Genomic DNA, 22,709 nt, shown 5'->3' on the forward strand with positions numbered 1-22,709 from the left:
TTGTCAGTTAATTTCTATTTCCACTCAATTCCACGCTCCATGAGGCTCTGGAGTCCTTGAAATAGTCAATTTCTCAGGCTCCAGGGGTGATTTGCTGTTTTCTTCACCACTTCCCAGTCCCCTGGGGTCCTTCCTATTGCTAATGCTAGTGACAGTATAAATAAGAATATGATAGTAAGATTGCTTCATATAAATGTTTTTGCCACTTTTTCAGCTTTTACTGAGGTATTTGAAGGACAGAGAAGACAGAATATAAATTAGTGACTCCCTAACAGCAGCAACAAAATTATAGTTAATTCAGTCAGTGCTGTGTTGGTGAAGGTATAACAATGGGCTTTCTGGGGAGAAAAAGCCTTGATTTGGAGCATTTGCTGATTTCCATGGTAAATACATTCCTGCCATGGTTGATGTGAAGCTATCATTGCCACATCACTGAATATGACATCTAGTGAGGAGACTGATTAGAGATGTGTTGTACCACACCGTGATACAGTATTTCCACTATACAGACACAAGAGATAGAAATAGTCCCAAGAGCATGGATAACTGTAAATATAGTAAAATTAATAGTAAGTGATGAGTTTGAGCATTTATTACATTTGTTGTTCATGTAATTTATTTGATTACAAGCTTCTATGATTTAATTTTAAGTTAAATTATTTTTGTCTTTTAATTGACCTTATGATTTAATGATTTAATTTTTAACAATGGTTATGCTTAATAATGGCTCACAAAATTCCTGAAAATTTAGCAATTTGCTTTTACAAGCAAGTACAAGCCAGCTCCAGTGCATCATTGATTATAGGATATAGGAAAGACCTACACATAACTTTCAGGATGTTGTGGCATGATCAGGTATGGCCCAGCTTGTTGCAGCAGGCCTGGATGACTTGAAGAGCCTTGGAGTATAGACGTGGATGAGCCCAATGGAGATGCAAAAGGATGGAAGAGGCAGAGTGAGCTGGAGGAGCTAGAAGAAATCTGACATGGCATCGGAGATAAGCAGGAATTAGTGAATCCTCTAAAAAATGACTGAGATGACAGAGACTTCTAGTTATATGTGGTAGATTTAATATCCTTAGTTACTTTCCTTGTTCCCTTTCAATCCCTCCTGAAACCATCCTAAAAGGATACAAAACTACAGCAGATCCCCATGACTCATGGATTCTGTGTTTGCTAACTTGTCTACTCAGTAAAACTTTGTTGCCCCAAATCAATACTCATCGTGTTTTCCGCAATTATTTGTAAATGTGCTCAGTCAGAGTGGTGAAAAACTTGAGTCATCCAACACACAAGTTCCCAGCAGAGGTTGAACAAAGCAACACTCTGCCTTTGTTCTGGATCTCATACTGTAAATATCATCCTTTTCATGGTCTATTTAGTGTCCTGTTTTTCATACCTTCATGCTTTTTGTTGATGACTTCACTGTCTAAAGTGGCCCCCAAGCACACAGCTGAAGGGCTGTCTAGTTTCCTAAGTGCCTTGCAAAGAAAATACATGTTAGATAAGCTTTGTTCAGGCATGAGTGACAGTGCTGTTGGCCATGAGCTCAATGTTAACGAATCAACAATATATATTAAACAGGGTGTCTTTAAAAAGAAATATACATAACACAAAGCTATGTGTTGATCCTGGGCCCACAAGAATCTAATCCTGTGTTTCCACTAGAAGCAACAATTCAGTATTTACGAATTCAGTATTTGCTGCAACTTTATAGAACATAATTACTGTGAATAATGAGAATTAAGTGGTAGAGTAATGAGGAGAACAGAAGTGATGATTAGAACAACTAAATTTCAAAAGTTACAAGGCATATAGATGAGTGGAATCAGCTCACCAGAGAAAGCCAAACTGAAGCAAGTATTGGGTAGGCTCAGAAATAGGAGAGCCAGTGAATGCAGCTGAAGCTCAAAACAGGAGAATGAGTTGAAGGTGTGTGTAAGAAGCCATTAGAACTCTATTTCTAACCCCCAACCCAGCACAGTCAAGTTTTCTAAACCCAGACAGAAAATTAATTTATTTTCTACAGTGGCTGATCCCCAGTTGCTTCTGGACTCAGGGTTACCACTCATAGGATAAGGTTATCATCCTGAAATTGGGGAATTCAGGGAAAGTCCACATGGAGAATGGTAAAACTGTTGGCTCCTTTTCCTCCACTCAGCTCTGACAACCCTGGCTACCAGCTTTATACCAACCAGGTGGGAGACTGAAGGACATCCCTCTGGGGATACTGTCTGGGCCAAAAGAAAATATCTGCATAGAATTTGAGGTTAGAAATTGTTTCTAACAATTGTAAAACAATCAATCAAATGAAAGGGCAGAATCAAGACATTTCTCAAAACATTAGCTGTCACTATGCTTCCCAGGAAGCTGCTGGGAGAGGGACACCACCAAAAGGAGGGTGTTCACAAGAAAGACAGAAACACAATATATTGGGCTTGGGTGCATATAACCAATAACCAAGTAAAAGTGGCATAAACAAGAAACAATCCTATTTCTCTCCTATATGACAAGAAGTGAGACTGTTGATCTAATCAAACATTATGATTAGGAGAATAGGTAAAGGAGAAGTGGGTGCATATTTGGAGAGAGGCATTAAATCCACATATTCCTTGGTGTAAAATCAATACACAATATCTACAATTGAAGAAAACTTGAAGCAATAGTAATGTAAGCAAATTATTATAAATTATAGAGGCAAACGTGAGAAGAAACAGCTAAAAGTGTGATCAGTCTTACAAAGAATTGGAATGGGGCAGATGGACAGATGAGTGTTGTTTTTCATTAGGAATTTTGAGTATCTAGTATCTATCTGACTTCTTAAACCACGTATAGCCTTGTTCACCATGCTGGGGGTGGTGGAAGTGGATGGAGGGAAGATGGGTAGGGAGAGGTCAGGGATCTATGTCATGGGAGTTGGCAATACTCTGAAGCCATGGCAACCAGGCATCATCAAGTGAGTCTGTCAGCCAAGGGCAGAACCCAGGCAGAAGCTCAAAGAGAATTTCCCTTTCTGGAGGCAGCAGACAAGAACTAGGCAGGCCAGGTCCTCAAGGGACTGAGGGCTGGTAGGTTTCCAAGGCAGGCAGCCAGGCCCAGGAAATAAGGCAAAGTGGGGACATAGGTTTCAGAACTGAGACGCCAGGCCAGAACCTGTCTGGATGCCAATGCAAGTAGATGCTGTGCCCCACGGTGCTTGGGACTCACCTCTTACCTCCCTCTGACCTGAGATAAGGATCAGGCTCAGGTTGAGCCTGGCAGATGAGGGCCACAAGGGAAGCAAAACTAGAAACATGGGAGGCTTGACGAACAATAAGTCAACACTGGATCTGAGAGCTATAGGTCACTGTCATCCTTCAAAATGTCTATTAGTCCAAGACTGGGTGCCATAAACAGCCCCTCAAAATCCATCCCCAGGACTAGTTAGTTATGCTGTACCCACACAATGTAATAGTATGCAGCCAACGAAACAAACCCTGAAGGTTCTGGGAAAGTTTTTCTTTTTTGACTTAGGTGTCATCATTTCCTACTTCCTCTTTCTATGTTCTTCATGCCTGAAACATGGCACCTGGCAATGTAGCAGCACCTGCGTGGGGAGAATAATCTTGCAACCCTGGGGCAATAAGCATGTGAACAAGCCTATATTTTAAGGATGACAAAATGTGAAGATGAACAAAGAAAAGGGAAAGATTCACTGAAGACATCATTAAGCTGCTCACCCTAGAATTCGTGATGTCTCAAATAAAATAACTAAACACATGCCTAACCAATAGGCCTTCCTAATGTGATGGGGATGGATTTAATTGGAAACTATAACTTCTAGTCTTTTTAATATTTCAGAAACTTAAAATTCACTCCTCTATAATGCGATGGGAGTACAAAATGAGTTCAAAACTCTCCCTCAGCACTCCTGTTTGGAGTAATTACCTCTCTACAAACAAAATCCACAAAACTCATCCTCAAAATTGTCTTTGAGGACTCTAGAGAACTCAAGGTGTATGAATTTAATCATCTCTTGCCTCATCACATCCTAACTGGCATATTTTTTCTATCCCTATTTTGCAGGTAGGGACTCTGAGGGACATACTATCTTCAGGTCTAACGAATTTGTTAGGATAATAAATTACAAAACACATTTATCATCCTCAAAAGTTTGTTAAAGATAATTTTGAATGTATCACATAAAGGACATTTATACCAGCTTAAAAGCCCTTAGCCAATTTAAATGAATTGTTTACTTTTAAAAAGCTATAAGAAGAAGTTTGTGTCATTTCCCTAATACGCAATCAAAGCAATTAAAAACATTTCCCAAATGCTTATGTGGACTGCTGCTGATACAAACTGCTATTGTTTGGGAGTTGACTGGAAAGTTCCCACTGATTTCTGCACATGGAAGAAATATATTGTTGACTTGTAAGAAAATCAAGTTATTCAACTTAATGGATGAGTACAGGAAACAAAACTCTGTTTGCCAAGCAGAATATTTCGCTGTGTTTGTGTTTCCCCTGATCTAAATGTGCTAGTTTTGAATACTGCTTTTAAATTAACATACACAAGTGGCATTTGATATGGTCTACTTTATTCATTAAAACAAAGTGAAGATTATTATGGAGTCACTTTGAAAGGTAGTTTGGGCTTTCTTACTTAATTAATCCATTACACTTAACCTTCCCGTATTTTACTCCCTGCAAGTCTTGCAACCTTTATTAACACTATACGAATATGTTTTGCATTATTAAATTTAAGAATTTAGTACTCAATAAAATTCTCTGCAGGAATATTGTTATTAAATGAGTTCATTAAGCCTAACCATACTAACTAACAGCCAAGTGTTGAGGAACACTCATACAAAAGTGGACTACATTCCATCTTCATAACCTCTCTGCTAATTCTAGCAAATGAACATAAGCAATCTCAGGAAAAAAAATCCAGGAAGGTTACAGAAACCACACATACCTCAGTGGAAACCAGCTCCTCCAAAATAAATGTCCAGGCTTGTCTGAAACTTGCTCCTCATTACATCAACTATCAGTAATTTTCAATTAAGTGTACAATGGGGTCTAACTTCACCCTCCCTTATGCCTGTAATGACATGACTGGAAATGCAGGGCATTTTAATTCTACAACTAATAATCAGTCCCAACTGGCCACAACCCAGCATTTTCAGAGGGCTTCTATATATAAAATCTTCAACCTCTAGTACAAAGATGATCTCTTAACCACAAGAAAAAAAAAATGAATCCCAAGTAGAAGAATGTCAATAGATTTTAATGTATAACTAATATCTATGGACCCCTGCCCTCACCCTTATTCCCTGTAGTGGATGCTGGGATGCAGAACCACACCCCTCTTTACCGACTGAAGCATGTGTTCTCTCAGTTGCCAGCAGGGTTGGCCGCAGAAGGCTTATGACTGAGTCCCTTCCTGGGAACTGCTTTCTGTGGAAGGAAGACACTTATGCCCCTTCCCTAGAGGCAGTCCATATCCAATGACTATTTGACATGAGGCTACAAAGGCCTAGCCCTCTTGCCTCAACTCTTGGCTATGCTGAAGGACCATCTTGTTTCCAGAATATCCTGTAAGATCAGCTGAGACATCTCCTGTAAGTCTGTCGCAGTTCAACTTCTCCATGTGCCTAATCCTGTTTCCTTCACTCCCTCACAGGTGTTGATCCCAAGTGTAATCCTAGTGAACCCAACTTAAGGCCTCCCCATCTGAAGAACACAATCTCAAGGAAGAATTTAAGGGGAAACCCATCTACATAGTTTGGCTTTCTGTAAAGAAGTAAGTTAATTCCAACTAAACACAGTTGGACTTTTTAGTTTAAGGGTTTAATTCCTCACAGTCCAAAAGACATTAAATAAAATTTAGGCATTTTAATAGAACTGTCTTTGAAGCCCCTAGGTTCGCTTATCTTAAAAGAACAAGATTTACTTATCTGGCTGAATTGTTTCCCAGTCTAGCTAATAACCTAGATCTATAAAGGTAACAATGTTGGGTAAGAATTTATATCTGTAATCACACTATATCTAAGTATCCCACTATCCATTAGCTCTCCTTCACTGAAGAAATGGGACAAAAACTTTACATATACTCTTTTTGAGGGGGAGTGTTGTATATTGAATTGTGTTCCCCTTCCCAAATTCATATGCTGAAGCTCTAACCTCCAATGTGACTTTATCTGAAGACAGGGTCTTTAGGAGGTAATTAACGTGAAATATGGGTCATAAGGTGGGGTTCTAATCCAATTGGACTGTAGAACTACATGAAGAGACAGACAGAGATACCTCTCTTTCTCTCTGTGCCATGTGAGGACACAGTGAGAAGGCGGGTGTCTGCAAGCCAGGAAAAGAGCACATTAGCCATCAGCCAGCATCTTAATCTTGGATTTCCTAGCCTCCAGAACCATGAAAAAATTAATTTCTATTATTTAAACCACCTAGTCTATGGTACTTTGTTGTGGTGGCCGGGGCTGACTAATATAGGGGGTGAAGGGACATGTAATGCAAGTAAACTAAAGCACTTATTCCTCACAAATGCCTCACTTGTTTTCCTCTTCAGCTCTGCATCACTCCTTTTTCTCAACCTCTTTGCTTCAGGTCCCTTTTCCCCCTCATTCAGTGTTAGTGCCTTTGACTCAAGAGTGGTACACATATTTTCAGGCCCTGGCTAGACCAGTTGGTGGTGTTCTGTTCAGGGTTTCAGAGGCTGCTGGGTCATGGCCTAAAGTCTATTCAGAGAAATTCTGAGGACACTCCACATAGTGAGGAGAATTTGGAAATAAGGTGGCTGAGAGCTAAATAAGCAAACATATAAACAAATGAATGAACAAAGAAACCAACACAGTGAATGACATTAGCAACATATAGAAGTAAAATGTCCTGTGAGATAATCCTGTGGGTGGGAAAACACTAAAACCTAATCAAGGTCACATCTTTGTACATTCAGGCCTGAAATGCAATCACAACAGTCACTGTGATCTAAGCAACTGCCAGGAGAGCTCATGAGTTCACGGATGGAGGAAACCATTGGGATTAGCCACAGATTTCCCTTCTGGATCCAAACAACCTTCTCATTAGAACTTGGTTGCCTATTTCTCTTCCCCACTTGGGAGTGACAGAGTATGTGTGACTCTGTTAATACATGTGTTCCATTGCACTTGGTAGTTATTTTTTCAACACTAACTTGGAAAAATGGAAGCCTGGGTGCAGGGGCCATTGAAAATAATATGCTAAGAATAGATAAGGCTCAAGGACAGTATCTCTAGCTAGTTGCACTTTCAATGAACTCCAGTAGTCAAGGACAGTATCTCTAGTTGAACTTTTAATGAACTCTAGTAGGCGCCAAGAAGGCAGACAAAATAAGAATGAACTTAGAGACAAGGAACTAAGCAGAAGGTTATATCTGGGTGCAGAAAGTTTGTTTTACATTGTGTTATTTTTGCTGATGTGGGATTTATGGAGTATAAATAAAGTGAGGCGGAGGCTCTAGGCGCGGCCGCCATGTTCTCTGTTTGTCTCTTGTGTCTGTTCATTCTCCACCACCCCCGGCACGGTCCCCAATACCTGGGAGGTATATCAATCTTTCATCAGTTTTGTTAACATGAATTAGCTCCACTGAGCTAGGTCATCCCTGACGGAATGCTAAAATCTAATTTTGGACCATAAAGTTCCTAGTAGGGCAGAGCACCAGCTAAAGTTCTTCCTATGTAGATAGTTGGTCTCCCTTAGTTATTTTAGGTAAGCTGGAGCTGTATTAAAGGGGAGCCTCAAATGCTGGATTTAAGATGGGCCTCTATTCTCTATGCAACAAAGGTCCAGCCCTCTGAGGGTAGAAACATAAGTAAAATTTTATGTTGAGAAGATGACATTGGCAGTGTATGAAAGACAGGCTGGAAGCTAGTCAGAGTAAACAGGAAGGACAATTCCTCAGGACAGTTGCTCAGGGTGAGGATTTGAAGTGGTCTAGTGGGAATCAGAAAGCATGTATATAAGAGACAAAGCAAAGAAAGAATCAAGAGGTCTTGCCAACTTTGTTTGTCGGAGGGCATGGAAAAGTAAGTTCTGGGGTCTGGTTGAGTGTGAAAAGTAGTGATAAGAGAAGAAGCTGGTACAGAGATCAGAGTGTGCTAGTTGGAGGGTGGTCAGCGTGAAAAAACAGCAGATGGAACTGATCATGAGGGCCTATATTCTGAAGAGAAGCTTGGTTACAGGAATAAGCTTCAGAGTTAATAGTGCAGGGTAAACTTATGGAAATGAGTATGAACACTGAGAGGGGCACATGGAGAATGGAAAGGAGAGGGACCAAGCCTTGTTGAAAGCTAAAATGTGTATGGTAGGAAGAACAATGGTCTAAAAAGAAAAGGAGCCAGTGGCAACAGAGAAGAATGAGGGAAATTGAGAGCTCTCTGAAGAGGTAGCTATGGTCTCAGAAGAGTAGGAAGTGAGATCATCTGCTGAGGGAGAAAGGAAGGGAGGAGCTTGAGGTAGTGAAAGGATTGGAGGAGTTTTCCAGGGGATTATGGGAGAGAGTTGAGAAGAGGTGAAGAGATGGCTAACTGAACAGTGCTAAGGGCCTAACCAGATTAGTTGGGTGTGGTGGTTGTATTAGTTTGCTAGGGCTGCTATGATAAAGTACCACAAACTGAGGGGTTTAGACAACAGAAAGGTAGTGATTTACACTTCTGGAGGCCAGAAAGTCTAAGATCGAGGAGTTGGCAGGGCCTTTCTCCCTCTGAGGGCACTAGGAAAGGATCTGTTCCAGGCCCCTCTCCTGGGCACCAGTCATATTTGATTAGTATCTCACTCTGCTCCAGTATGATCTTAACTAATTATATCTGCAATGACTATTTCCAAACAAGGTCACATCTTGAGGTACAAGGGGCTAGGACATCTACATATAAATGGGGTGGGTGAAGGGCTTCCTGGGGCATTAGAAAACTAGAGGCAGAGATGCTGTTCAGGGACACCTGAGTACTGACTCTGGTTTCTTCCTGCTCCTGCAACAGGCCATGAGGCTGTTGTCTTACAAGGGTATACCTTGAGGCTGTAGTTTAAAAGCTAACAGTGTGGCCAGGCATGGTGGCTCACGCCTGTACTCCTAGCAGTTTGGGAGTCCAAGGGCAGTGGATCACGAGGTCAAGAGTTCAAGATCAGCCTAGCCAACATGGTGAAACCTCGTCTCTACTAAAAATAACCCCGTCTCTACTAAAAAATACAAAAAACTAGCCGGGCGAGGTGGCGGGCGCCTGTAGTCCCAGCTACTCGGGAAGCTGAGGCAGGAGAATGGCATGAACCCGGGAGGCGGAGCTTGCAGTGAGCTGAGATCGGCCACTGCACTCCAGCCCGGGCGACAGAGTGAGACTCCGTCTCAAAAAAAAAAAAAAAAAAAAAATTAGGGCCAGGTACAGTGGCTCTCGCCTGTAATCCCAGCACTTTGGGAGGCTAAGGTGGGTGGATCACGAGCTCAAGAGATTAAGACCACCCTAGTCAACATGGTGAAACCCCATCTCTACTAAAAATACAAAAATTAGCTGGGTGTGGTGGCGCACGCCTTTAGTCCCAGCTACTTGGGAGGCTGAGGCAGGACAATCGGTTTAACCCAGGAGGCGGAGGTTGCAGTGAGCCAAGATCGCGTCACTGCACCCCAGCCTGGAGACAGAGCGAGATTCCCTCTCAAAAAACAAACAAACAAAAACAAAAATTAGTTGGGCATGGTGGCACATGCCTGTAATCCCAGCTACTCAGGAGGCTGAGGCAGGAGAATTGCTTAACCAGGACCTGGGAGGCGGAGGTTGCAGTGAGCTGAGATCACACCACTGCCCACTCCAGCCTGGGCTACAGAGGGAGGCTCCATCTCAAAAAGAAAAAAGAAAAAAATAAAAGCTAACAGTGTTGACTCCGAGCTGGAGCGTGCCTGGGCTTTAACCTTGGCTCTGCCACGTATTTATCATGTGCCCGGAGACAAGTGATCTAAAACTGACTTTACTCAATTTCGTGTCTATAAAATGGGAATAATAATAGGACCCATCCCATAGGGTTATGAGAACCAAACACATTAATAAATAGCATGCCTAATGAAGTTGTATTATTCTCATTTTATAGATAAAGAAACTGAGACATATAGATTAACCAACTTGCCCAAGATCATCTAGTAGCAGAGTGAAAACCAGTCTATAGAAATCAAAAGTTCATGTTTTTCACTATTATGTTACATTGTTTCCAGTATTAGCTGATTCGTTTGTCCATTAATTGGATATTAGCATTTAAATAAAAAATTGATAAGGAAAAAAGAAAAATCAAACATTTTCCTTTGTCTGTAAAACTTTCTTCTGGGGGTACTGGGGAGTAAATTGGCTACAAAATCAATTACAAGGAGAAGGATTAAATATAAAGTATTAAAAACAGGAATATAATTTCCAAGTGCTCTTTTCCAAATATTACCACTACAAGGTTTGAACAGGAGAAAGCCAGTAGAAATAAGAAAAATCAAAACTGAATAAACTAGATGTTAAATCAGCTTCTATTTCTTCTTGTCTTTCCTCCCATTTTCTCCAGTTGCCATGCTACTCCTGAGGATCTAGGATAATACTGAAAGAAGCACATATGGGGCATAAGATTTCTAGCACTTTAAAGCTTAATGCTTTAAAAGTATGTTTTGAGGCTTCTTTAAAAGTTTATGGATCTTGCCCAGAGCTGGAGTCGGAGCCCTGGAGGCTGCCGCCGAGAGTGCCCGCGAGCCCGCGGCCCAGCCGAAGCTCTTTCCCGCTGCCTCTCCGACCCTCGTCCCTGTCCAGCCCCGCCCGACCCCCCACCCAGTCCGGTCCCCTGACCCTCAGTCCGGCCCGGTCTGGCCTCCCAGCAGGGTCACGCAGCCGCCCCGGGGACGATGAAAGGAGGATAAATGGCGCGCAAGGCAGACAGCAGTGCCTTCCTGCTGCTCTTCTGCTCGTGCTGTCACAGCCGCTGCGGCCAGTGGAGCCCCTCTGCTGAGACAGGCTCTGTGTCCAGCACCTGCTCCGGGTCACGCTCTGGGGAAGTAGAAGTCGCACGGCTGTCTCAGCCTTGGATTTGACTTTGGCCTCATCCACCTCGGGGCCACGCGAGAACCACGTGGGTTACCAAGTTCAAGGGGAGAGAGAGGAAACTGACGAAAATGGCGGCTCATCTGGGACTGCCTTCCTTCTCTGGCTCCACCCTTGACTTCTTCAGAGCTCGGGCTTGAAGCCTTGAGCTCCATGTTATTCCCTGGGCCGCAAGAAGCTCACTAGGCCCACTATTCAGAGTAGTGTCTCTGGAGGCTGTTGGGGGGGCCCTTCCTCTGTCTCCCTGGTCGACGGCTCGCTGGGGATACCCAGGATCTCCGACTGCCTGGACATTTGCATTTCTGCCCCCTCGGGTTTTGTCTCAGGCTGTGCCTCTCCCTCAGGCTCCAGCTTGGTGGCAGACTTCTTGTCAGAGACAGGTTCGGGGGTCCACAAGGGTTCAATTCCCCGGGAACTCTCCCCTTCCTTGCTGATGGCCACAGAGGGAGATCCCCATGCCTTGGGCTGCATCCAGCAGTGGCTGAGGATCTCGTCGATATGGAGCCGCCTGTTGACGTCGGGCTGCAGCATGCGGTAGATGAGGTCCTTGCACTCGCCTGTCAGGTGCTTGGATCGTGGAAAGTTGAGGCGGTGCTCCTTCTGGATACGCAGCATCTTCTTGATGTTGGAATCGTCGTAGGGCATGGAGCCGCAGACCATGATATAGAGGATCACGCCTAGGCTCCAGATGTCATACACCTTGGGCTGGTAGGGAATGCCCTGCAGCACTTCTGGGGCCGCATACGCTGGTGACCCGCAGAAGGTCTTGCTTAATGCCATTCGACCACTGTCATCCCGCAGGCAGCGCTTGGAGAAGCTGAAGTCAGACAGCTTGATGTTGAAGTCCTTGTCGAGGAGAAGGTTGTCACACTTGAGGTCCCGGTGGACGACATCCAGGTCGTGACAGTACTTGATGGCCAAGGAAAGCTGGTGGAACTTCTTGCGAGCTTCGTCTTCATGCAGGGCTCCCCGGGTTTTGATTAACTCAAGGAGGTCGCCCTGGACCGCAAGCTCCATGACGATGTAGACCTTGCCATGTGATGTCTCGAAGATCTCGTAGGTCTTGATGATGGAGCAGTGGTTTAACATGGCCAGAATCTCAATTTCCCGGGGAAGGAATTTCTCTAAGAAGTCTGTGGGGGCTTTCTTGCGGTCGATGATCTTGATCGCCACATTGAACTTCAGGCGCTCAGAGTAAGCAGATTTTACTTTTGCATAGGAGCCCTCTCCCAAATTTATCCCCAGGAGGTAGCCTCGTCGCTTGAGGACAGTGGCATCATCCATGGTCCCAGGAGTGCCCAGTGCCTCTGAGGCTGCTCTCTACAGCCCCGAGGGGCATGGGCCAGCAGTGTGCTCATTTACATCCTGGACAGAGAGTCCTTTGGGCTGGCCAGGCCTGCTGTTCCTGCCTCCTAGAGGCCAAGACTCTGGAGTGGAACATTTGGCACTGTCTCCCAGGTGACTTCAGTCAGTGAAGTCACAAAGGAGGAGTGCCCTGGGGGAATGAGGCTCTGGCCTGAGGCACTTGGACTTGGAATCCTGGAAGGCTGGCCAGTAGGCTGGAGCAGACAAGATGAGCAGAGAGTGGCCTCATGTCTTGCTGGGACCTGAGGTAGAAGGGGGCTGTGTGGGACACACAGGTCTGCCCACGCTTCCAAACCCAGAACCAGGCCTGCTTGTGCAGAGGTGAGGCCACTTCTTGCAAGCCAGGGCATCTGAGGAGGGTTTAATAAAGGGACGATTAATAAAGGTGGGAGTAGGGTGTAGGGAACTCTGAGGGTAACACAGGTACCCCAAGGTAGTAGCAGACCCCTGGCCTGCATGGAAAAGGCTGGGAATGGTCCCTGGAACCCAGAAAGAGTAGTGTAGACAGGACCACCTTGAGAGAAGCAGTGGCCTTCGGTGGAGAAAAAGCCAGCCTCATTGACCCTACAGGCTGGCAGGGGATGGGAGGAAGTCCCATCCCTGACCTCTTTTTCTCCCCTTCAGCCCTTGACGCTGTCCACACAGGTGACCCTCAGGGGTGCAGAGCAAGGCCAAGACGGGTGCTGTGTCAAGAAGGTAGAAAGTCTCCTGGCCCTGGAGTCATGCAGTCTGAGATGTCTGGATTCGGCCCCCTCACTATACATCTCTTACCTTGTCTGAGCCTTTGATGGCTTCTTACAGCAGCTCTGTGGGAAGACAAGCAGCAGGAGTTCTGCTCTTGGCTGCGAGCTCCCTCCTGGGGACCTGCCCAGCCACAGCCCTGGCTGGGCTCCCAGGGCAGATCTGGGGCTGGGGGCTGAAGGTGGGGCCTGGATGCCACCCTGAGCACTGGCGGCTCCTCTGAAGACATTACAAGCAGCAAGGGCAGCACTGGACAGCGACCATTGTTTCTGCTAGCAGTGGAGCCTCTGCTATGAGTGGTTCTGTGTCCAGCACCTGCTCTGGGCCACACTGTCTGGGAGAAGGAGTTGCACGACTGTCCTAGCCTTCAATTTGACTTTGGCCTCATCCACCTAGAGGGAGTGAGCACTTCTTCCTCACATAAGCCAGGTGGAACCCTGGGCCCCTCACGAGTGAGTGAGTAGGGCTGGATGTCACTCAGGCTGGGTTGGGTGCCCACCAGCTATGACCCTTCTCCCTTTTCTCTGCTCCTTCACCTTCTTCCCCAACCCTGACTGCCCACTGTCAGTCCTTTGTGTGTGGTTGGTGCTCCTTCCTCCAGACAGCCTCCTTCTCCTTCCTGCTGGGGATACCCCAAGTGCTGTCTCTTGGAAACCAAAAATAAAATTCTGATCTCCCCAGCCATCTAAAGGGACCACTCCTCTCAGCCAAGGGCATTCCAAAGTTAACCTGAAAAACTAGTTCAGGCCATGATAGGAAGTGGGAGTCTGGTAGGCCTCATCATCCCTCCTCCCTTCAGGTTTCAGGCACAGCTGAGCAGCAGTAACATCGACACAGAGACCTGAAGACTGACAACAGACTCTTGCAGTAAGATACAGCAGGCTCTGAAAGAAACTGAAGTATTTTACTATCAAACAGATTTCTTTGACATATTTTGAAATGGTTCTGCAAATCTATCTCTTGTGAGGAAAATCTACATTCTGTAAAGAATCTCCTTCCCTTTCCAGGTCTTTTCTACTAAGAGAATTAACTAATTCTGATAAGAAATATTAACAGTGTGTTCTTTCTGAAGCCTGATACCTGGAGGCTTCATCTGCCTAAGAACCTTGGTCCCCAGAGACAGTTCCTCCTATTGATTCCAGGTCTTTAGATAAACTCTTTGAGCCAATTGCCAATCAGAAAATCTTTGAATCCACATGACCCGGAAGCCCACCTCCCACTTTCAAGTTGCCCCTCCTCTTCCAACTGAACTCATGTATACCTTACATGTACTGATTGATATCTTGTGCTTCTCTAAAATGTATAAAACCAAGTTGTCCCTACCCCCTTGGGCACTTGTTGTCAGGATCTTCTGGGGCTGTCCTAGGCCATTAATCACATATTGGCTCAGAAGAAATCTCTTTTAAAAAAAAGTTTATTTATATTGCTGTCTACAATGAAAAATATCCAATGTTATGTTTACTCTTTGTAATTAAATGCTAAAAAATTTATTTTGAACCCAATGCTGTTTTATTTACTGAGTTATCCTACAAAGCCAATAGGGAAAGAAAAGCAGAGGCAAATGCCAGAGAGAGCAGGGAAGACAGCTTCTTGCAAATTGGGCTTTCTCATTTGCGTGTCCCCTGGCTGCCCTCCGCACAGAGCTTTACACACAGTCATAAACACTGGCTGAGTGACTGATCATGGCAAAGAAAAGAAGAGAAAAAAAAATTCATTTTCCTCCATTGCTCCCTTAACCCTGTTATGTGCTATGTCTTCCAAGGATAAAGACAATGAGGTATGAGGTATTCACTCAAAATGATAATTACCTTGGGATTATGTAGAAATATTGTATCTAAAATCCTAAACTGACAGGATCATTGAATATTTATTTGCATTTTACAAAAATCTGGGCAACAGATGATACACATACACTCACACATATACATAGACATGCAAAACACCTGGAGATCATAGAGGAATATTGCTGCACTTGAATTATATCTATTTTGGCTCAAAATTCTCTGAGATATATTTCTAAAATCTACTCTGCCATCTCTCCCACCCCCTTTTTGTCTTTGGTTCTTCAGATGCTTTAAATTCAAAAGGCTCCTTATCTATATCCCAGATAGAAGTTCTTCTAAATCCCTGACCAAGGCATTTTATTATTGATTTGATTGCTCTTGGGTGTAGAGTGAACAGGTAAATATATGCTGTACAGGGAATTTTGGCAGGAGTGGTAAGGGGCTCCGGCTCTCTGCTTCACACCTCAGGTCTGCTCCTTCAGTGCCATGTGGGATTCTCTTTGGATACCATCCCATAGGTTGGGAAGGCATCCTAAAATCGACGCTGAAGTTGTCAATATCACCAGTCTACGGACCTAGTGACAGAGCAAGCAGAACTCTGAGAATCTGGGAAGAAAAGCAGTTTTCTAATGCAGAATGCATGAGAGGAGAGCCAATCCTTGGCCCTAGGGTTCTGACAACTCATTTTGTGACCTTAGGCAAGTGACCTGTGTTTCTTGCCCCTAACTTTCCTTATTTTTGGGTTATGGGGGGGGATCTTTAACTAGAAATTGTTAAGGTCCTATAGAATGACACCTAACACTTTTTGATTCTATATCTAAAGACATGTTACCAAGGGTTCCATCTGCCATACGGTGAGGTGTAGGAGCTGAGGTAGTTAAGAGCATCAGACATGGAGCAGATAAATCTGGTTTTAAATCCCAGCGGCCACATCTTATTAGTACAATGTGACTCTTGGAAAGGAAGTTTTACAGATGAAGTTATCTAATTTACCTAGTTATCTTACAGAGGCAATAGGAAAAGTATATAAGGAAAAAAGGTATGCAAAATAGGTATGCACTTTACAGTGATTGTGAGGATTAGACAAGGTGATTCCTGGTATATTACCTCTTATGACATCATAATGGTCTAAAGCAGGGGCATTCTACTCCATTGGGCCCAAGTTATGTAAAAAATAATATTCAGTATAATATAGATTATACCTTAGAATATCCCAGAAGGGATCCTGTAAACAATTTTCTAGTATCTGTTAAATACTTTTCTTAACACTATTAAGCACTATAGGGAAGCTAAAAACACTATGATATGGCCTTATCTTCTAAAAATTTGTTATTTAGTTGACAAAACCACTAGAATATAGATATGAATGTCATAATATATAAAATATTAAACTTAGATAGATTTTTTAAAGTACTTATTTTGCAGTAAATTGCCTAAGCTTATGGGAGAGAAAAAAATCAGAGGGCTGGGGTTGCTCAGGAAGGTGTTAGAGCTTCCTTGGGCAGGATCCCCTGGCTGGGAGGTGACCCAGGATAGGGTGTGGAAGCAGTGTCTTCTAAAAGCACAGTTCCTAAAACCAAAGGACACCAGAAACATAACAATGCAGGGTCAAAGTCTGAGCTAAGGAAACAAAATTTGAAAACCAGGTTGAAAATTCCAAGAGATCAGACAGAAATGTTACCATGGTTTAATTTGGAAAAGGTATAAGGAGCCTAAGCTGCTGATCAGTTAGGCAGGCCAAAGCTGGAGCGTCGGGGAGCAAGCCTAGTGGTAAAAGGCAGGCTCAGAGTGAAGTGTCAGTCAAGTCCTAGACCTGGGTGTGGAGGCATGCTGAGTGCATTTCAAGTGGCTCACAAACGAAAATTGGAGGGTTTCACGGAGGTGATGAGACACACAAGGCCTTGAAACAAAGGTAGACGTACATAGGTGATATAGGAAAGGGAAATGGCATTTGAACAAAACACAGATAAATGAATAAATATGGCCAAGAACAAACCTTTATTAGATGACAAATGCCTTGGAAAGGATAGAGATGAATATAACATGGTAGGTACCCTCAGAAGATCTCTCAGTGTTCTGGTCCACCTCACAACTGGAAGCACTAGGAAGCAAAATCCAATGGCCAGTCATAAGTTTTCTGCTAGAGACTCATGTCACTGAAGATAGACGAGGAGGCAAAATCCTAGCCTGTGGCAGTTAATCTTAGGTTGTGATAGTTAATAACTGATTCAATCTCTTTGAGCCTCAGTACATACATTTGTAAAATAGGGACTATAATAGTTTCTAGCTCATGGGATTGTTGCAAGGATCCAAAACTATAATGATACATAATACTTAGCAAAAGGCTAGCACACAGTGGCTACTTAGCAAGTGTTGGCTTTTACTATTATTATTAATGGTCATTTTATTTTTACAGATAGAGTTTTGCTCTGTTGCCCACACTGGAGTGCAGTAGCACAACCATACCTCACTGTAGCCTCAACCTCCTGGCCTCAAGGGATCCTCCCACCTCAGCCTCCCAAAGTATTGGGATTACAGGCTTGAGCCACTGTGCTTGATATATTAGCGGTCATTTTATTACATCTGAGCTATCATTGCTGCCTTAGTGCATACTCTCATCTCTTCTCACACAGTTGCTATGATAGTGCCCTTACTGGTCTCTCTACTTCCAGTCTGGCATTTCTCCTCATTGCAGCCCAGTGCTCCCTATTAAAGATCAATCAGGATAGTTTATTCCCCTGCTTGAAATTCTTGAGTAGACTCTCATGGCCCTTAGAAAAAAGTAGAAGTTCCTTCAGAATCTGAGGCCCTTTATCATCTGGATCCTGCTACTGCCTCCTGGCTCCCTCAGATACTCTACTTCAGCTACACCCTCCACCCACCCCCAGGCAGATTCACAACACCTTGATTTCATTTTGTCATGGACACATCACTCTATAGTGTATTTCATTTAATTCCAAACAAATGTCTCCATGGCAAACGCTGCATCTTACTGGTCTTTGGGTTCACAATGCACAATGCTCCATAGGTACTCAATAGATACTTATTTAAAGAAAAGAAAAAAAATAAGAAAGTAAAGAAGAAATGGAAGGAGAAAGAGAGGGAGGCGGAGGAGGAGAGAAAGAAGACAGGGAAGGAATAAGGGGGGAGGGAAAAAACAAAGGGTGAGAAAGAAAAACAAAGGTAGAAAGAATGATGTCTATATCCTTTAAGGGAACAGGTAAGAAACTCATTTTCAGTAGATCTGTTGGCAAATAAAGAAAGAAGAGGAGGAAGAAGGAACAGTAAAAAGAGAAGAAAAAGAAAGAAATCAGGGATGATATCAGAAGTTTAACAATGCATATAATTACTATGGCTGATAATGAAAGATCCACCTGACTTTTTATATTACTGTTGGAATCATAGTGTGACAGGGACAACCATTAATGTGTATGTGTTCATAGCATTTTCTCCTCCTTTCTACTCCCTATACTCACTGTGTATTTGCAGATTAGGTTAATAGGGAAGATAAATAAATAGGAAAGACAGATGCAGAATTAGAAAAAAACAAGTTCTGGCAAGGTATGGTGGCTCACGCCTGTAATCCCAACACTTTGGGAGGCTGAGGCGGGCAGATCACTTGAGGTCGTGAGTTTGAGACCAGCCTGGCCAACATGGTGAAACCCTGTCTCTACTAAAAATACAAAAATTAGCCAGGTGTAGTGGCGGGTGCCTGTAATCCCAGCTACTCAGGAGGCTGAGACAGGAGAATCTCTTGAACCCAGGAGGCGGAGGTTACAGTGAGCCAAGATGGTGCCACTGCACTCTAGCCTGGGCGACTGAACAAGACTCTGTATCCAAAAGAAAGAAAAAAGAAAGAAACAAAACAAAACTAAAAAACAAGTTCTATTTATAGTAAAGAGAATGGTGTAAAACTGGGGCTGGAAAACATTTTCTATAAAGAGCTAGGAAATAAATATTCTAGGTTTTGAGGGCCTCATGTGTTCTCTATCACTTATTCTTTTTTGTTTTGTACAGCACTTTTTTTTTATTATACTTTAAATTCTGGGGTACATATGTGGAACGTGCAGTTTTGTTACATAGCTATACATGTGCCATGGTGGTTTGCTGCACCCACCAACCCGTCATCTACATTAGGTATTTCTCCTAATACTATCCCTCCCTTAACCCCCTCCCACCAACAGGCTGTGGTGTGTGATGTTCCCCTCCCTGTGTCCATGTGTTCTCAGTGTTCAACTCCCATTTATGAGTAAGAACATGTGGAGCTCGGTTTTCTGTTCTTGGGTTAGTTTGCTGAGAATGATGGTTTCCAGCTTCATCCATGTCTCTGCAAAGGACATGAACTCATCCTTTCTTATGGCTGCATAGTATTCCATGGTGCCACATTTTCTTTATTCAGTCTATCAATGATGGACATTTGGATTCGTTCCAAGTCTTTGCTATTTTGAATAGTGCTGCAATAAACATACACGTGCATGTGTCTTTACAGAATGATTTATAATCCTTTGGGTATATACCCATTAATGAAATTGCTGGGTCAAATGGTATTTCTAGTTCTAGATCCTTGAGAATCACTGCACTGTCTTCCACAATGGTTGAACTAATTTACACTCCCACCAACAGTGTAAAGGCGTTCCTATTTCTCCACATCCTCTCCAGCAGATGTGGTTTCCTGACTTTTTAATGATCCCCATTCTAACTGGTGTGAGATAGTAACTCATTGTGGTTTTGATTTGCATTTCTCTGGTGACCACTGATGATGAGCATTTTTTCATGTTTGTTGGCTGCATAAATGTCTTCTTTTGAGAAGTGTCTGTTCATATACTCCACCTACTTTTTGATGGGGTTTTTTCTTGTAAATTTGTTTAAATTCTTTGTAGATTCTGCATATTAGCCCTTTGTCAGATGGGTAGACCGCAAAAACTTTCTCCCGTTCTGCAGGTTGCCTGTTCACTCTGATGATAGTTTCTTTTGCTGTGCAGAAGCTCTTTAGTTTAACTAGATCCCACTTATCAATTCTGGCTTTTGTTGCCATTGCTTTTGGTGTTTTAGACATGAAGTCTTTGCCCATGCCTATGTCCTGAGTGGCATTGCCTAAGTTTTCTTCTAGGGTTTTTATGGTTTTAGGTCTTACATTTAGGTCTTTAATCCATCTTCAGTTAACTTTTGCATAAGGTGTAAGGAAGGGGTCCAGTTTCAATTTTCTGCATATGGCTAGCCAGTTTTCCCAGCACCATTTATCAAATAGGAATCCTTCCCCATTGCTTGTGTCAGGTTTGTCAAAGATCAGATAGTTGTAGATGTGTGATGTTATTTCTGAGGTGTCTGTTCTGTTCCATTGGTCTATATATCTGTTTTGTTACCAGTACCATGCTGTTTTTGTTACTGTAGCCTTGTAGTATAGTTTGAAGTCAGGTTGTGTGATGCCTCCAGGTTTGTTCTTTTTGCTTAGGATTGTCTTGCCTAAGAGAGGTCATTTTTGGTTCCATATGAAGTTTAGTTTTTTCCAATTCTGTGAAGAAAGTCAATGGTAGCTTGAGGGGGATGGCACTGAATCTATAAATTACTTTGGGCAGTATGGCCATTGTCATGACATTGTTTCTTCCTATCCATGAGCATGAAATGTTTTTCCATTTGTTTGTGTCCTCTCTTATTTCCTTGAGCAGCAGTTTGTAGTTCTCCTTGAAGAGGTCCTTCACATTCCTTGTAAGTTGGATTCCTAGGTATTCTATTCTCTTAGTAGCAGTTGTGAATGGGATTTCATTCTTGATTTGGCTGTTTGTCTGTTAATGGTGTATAGAAATGCGTGTGGTTTTTGCACATTGATTTTGTATCCTGAGACTTTGCTGAAGTTGCTTATCAGCTTAAGGAGATTTTTGGCTGAGATGATGGGGTTTTCTAAATATACAATCGTGTCATCTGCAAACAAAGACAATTTGACTTCTTCTTTTCCTATTTCAATACTCTTTATTTCTTTCTCTTGCTTGATTGCTCTGGCCAGAACTTCCAACAGTATGTTGAACAGGAGTAGTCAGAGAGGGCACCCTTGTCTTGTGCTGGTTTTCAAAGGCAATGCTTCCAGTTTTTGCCTATTCATTATGATATTGGCTGTGGGTTTGTCATAAATAGCTCTTATTATTTTGAGATACATTCCATTGATACCTAGTGTATTGAGAGTCTTTAGCATGAAGGGGTGTTGAATTTTATTGAAGACCTTTTCTGCATCTATTGAGATAATCATGTGGTTTTTGTCATTGGTTGTGTTTATGTAATGGATTACATTTATTGATTTGCATATTTTGAACTAGTTTTGCATCCCAGGTATTGAGACAGAGTCTTGTTCTGTCGCCCAGGCTGGAGTGCAGTGGCATGATCTCAGCTTACTGCAACCTCCACCTCCTGGGTTCAAGCAATTCTCAAGCCTCAGCCTCACAAGTAGTTGGGATTACAGGTGCCCACCACCATGCTCAGATAATGTGGGTGTGTGTGTGTGTGTGTGTGTGTGTGTGTGTGTGTGTGGTAGAAATGGGGTTTCGCCAAGTTGGCTAGGCTGGTCTCGAACTCCTGATCTCAGGTGATCTGTCCACCTCGGCCTCCCAAAATGCTGAGATTATAGGTGTGAGTTACTGTGCCCGGCCTGTACAGTATTTTTTAAATATGAAAACCATTTTTGGTGGGCGGAGCAAGATGGCCGAATAGGAACAGCTCCAGTCTCCAACTCCCAGCGCGAGCGACACAGAAGACCGGTGATTTCTGCATTTTCAACTGAGGTACTGGGGTCATCTCACTAGGGAGTGCTGGACAATCGGTGCTGGTCAGTTGCTGCAGCCCGACCAGTGAGAGCTGAAGCAGGGTGAGGCATCGCCTCACCTGGGAAGTGCAAGCGGGAAGGGAATCCCTTTTCCTAGCCAGGGGAACTGAGACACACAACACCTGGAAAATCGGGTAACTCCCACCCCAATACTGTGCTTTAAGCAAACGGGCACACCAGGAGAATATATCCCACACCTGGCCGGGAGGGTCCCACCCCCACGGAGCCTCCCTCACTGCTAACACAGCAGTCTGTGGCGATCTATCCGCAAGGCAGCAGCGAGGCTGGGGGAGGGGCGCCTGCCATTGCTGAGGCTTAAGTAGGTAAACAAAGCCGCTGGGAAGCTCGAACTGGGTGGAGCTCACAGCAGCTCAAGGAAACCTGCCTGTCTCTGTAGACTCCACCTCTGGGGACAGGGCACAGTTAAAAACAGCAACAACAAAAGCAGCAGAAACCTCTGCAGACGCAAACGACTCTGTCTGACAGCTTTGAAGAGAGCAGTGGATCTCCCAACACGGAGGTTGAGATCTGAGAAGGGACAGACTGCCTGCTCAAGTGGGTCCCTCACCCCTGAGTAGCCTAACTGGGAGACATCCCCCACTAGGGGCAGTCTGACACCCCACACCTCACAGGGTGGAGTACACCCCTGAGAGGAAGCTTCCAAAGGAAGAATCAGACAGGTACACTCGCTGTTCAGCAATATTCTATCTTCTGCAACCTCTGCTGCTGATACCCAGGCAAACAGGGTCTGGAGTGGACCTCAAGCAATCTCCAACAGACCTACAGCTGAGGGTCCTGACTGTTAGAAGGAAAACTATCAAACAGGAAGGACACCTATACCAAAACCCCATCAGTACGTCACCATCATCAAAGACCAAAGGCAGAGAAAACCACAAAGATGGGGAAAAAGCAGGGCAGAAAAGCT

The 22,709-nt window shown here is 43.7% G+C and overlaps 2 protein-coding genes across 2 annotated transcripts in view; both read right to left on the reverse strand.

The window, feature by feature from the left end:
* The window catches only part of MCC (MCC regulator of WNT signaling pathway), a 486,531-nt gene that overhangs the window by 413,413 nt on the left and 50,409 nt on the right, over positions 1–22,709 (reverse strand). The window lies entirely within an intron of this gene.
* On the reverse strand, positions 11,279–12,506 carry TSSK1B (testis specific serine kinase 1B). Its single transcript, XM_010375828.1, has one exon. It carries the CDS (start codon positions 12,365–12,367, stop codon positions 11,279–11,281), a length of 1,089 nt encoding a protein of 362 aa, XP_010374130.1. The 5' UTR covers positions 12,368–12,506.

Source organism: Rhinopithecus roxellana, chromosome 3 (assembly GCF_007565055.1).
Source record: "Rhinopithecus roxellana isolate Shanxi Qingling chromosome 3, ASM756505v1, whole genome shotgun sequence".
Classification (NCBI taxonomy): Eukaryota; Metazoa; Chordata; class Mammalia; order Primates; family Cercopithecidae; genus Rhinopithecus; species Rhinopithecus roxellana.

Excerpts from the sequence above, each read along its gene's own strand:
- TSSK1B (XM_010375828.1), bottom strand. The coding sequence starts at position 12,367 with ATGGATGATGCCACTGTCCTCAAGCGACGAGGCTACCTCCTGGGGATA.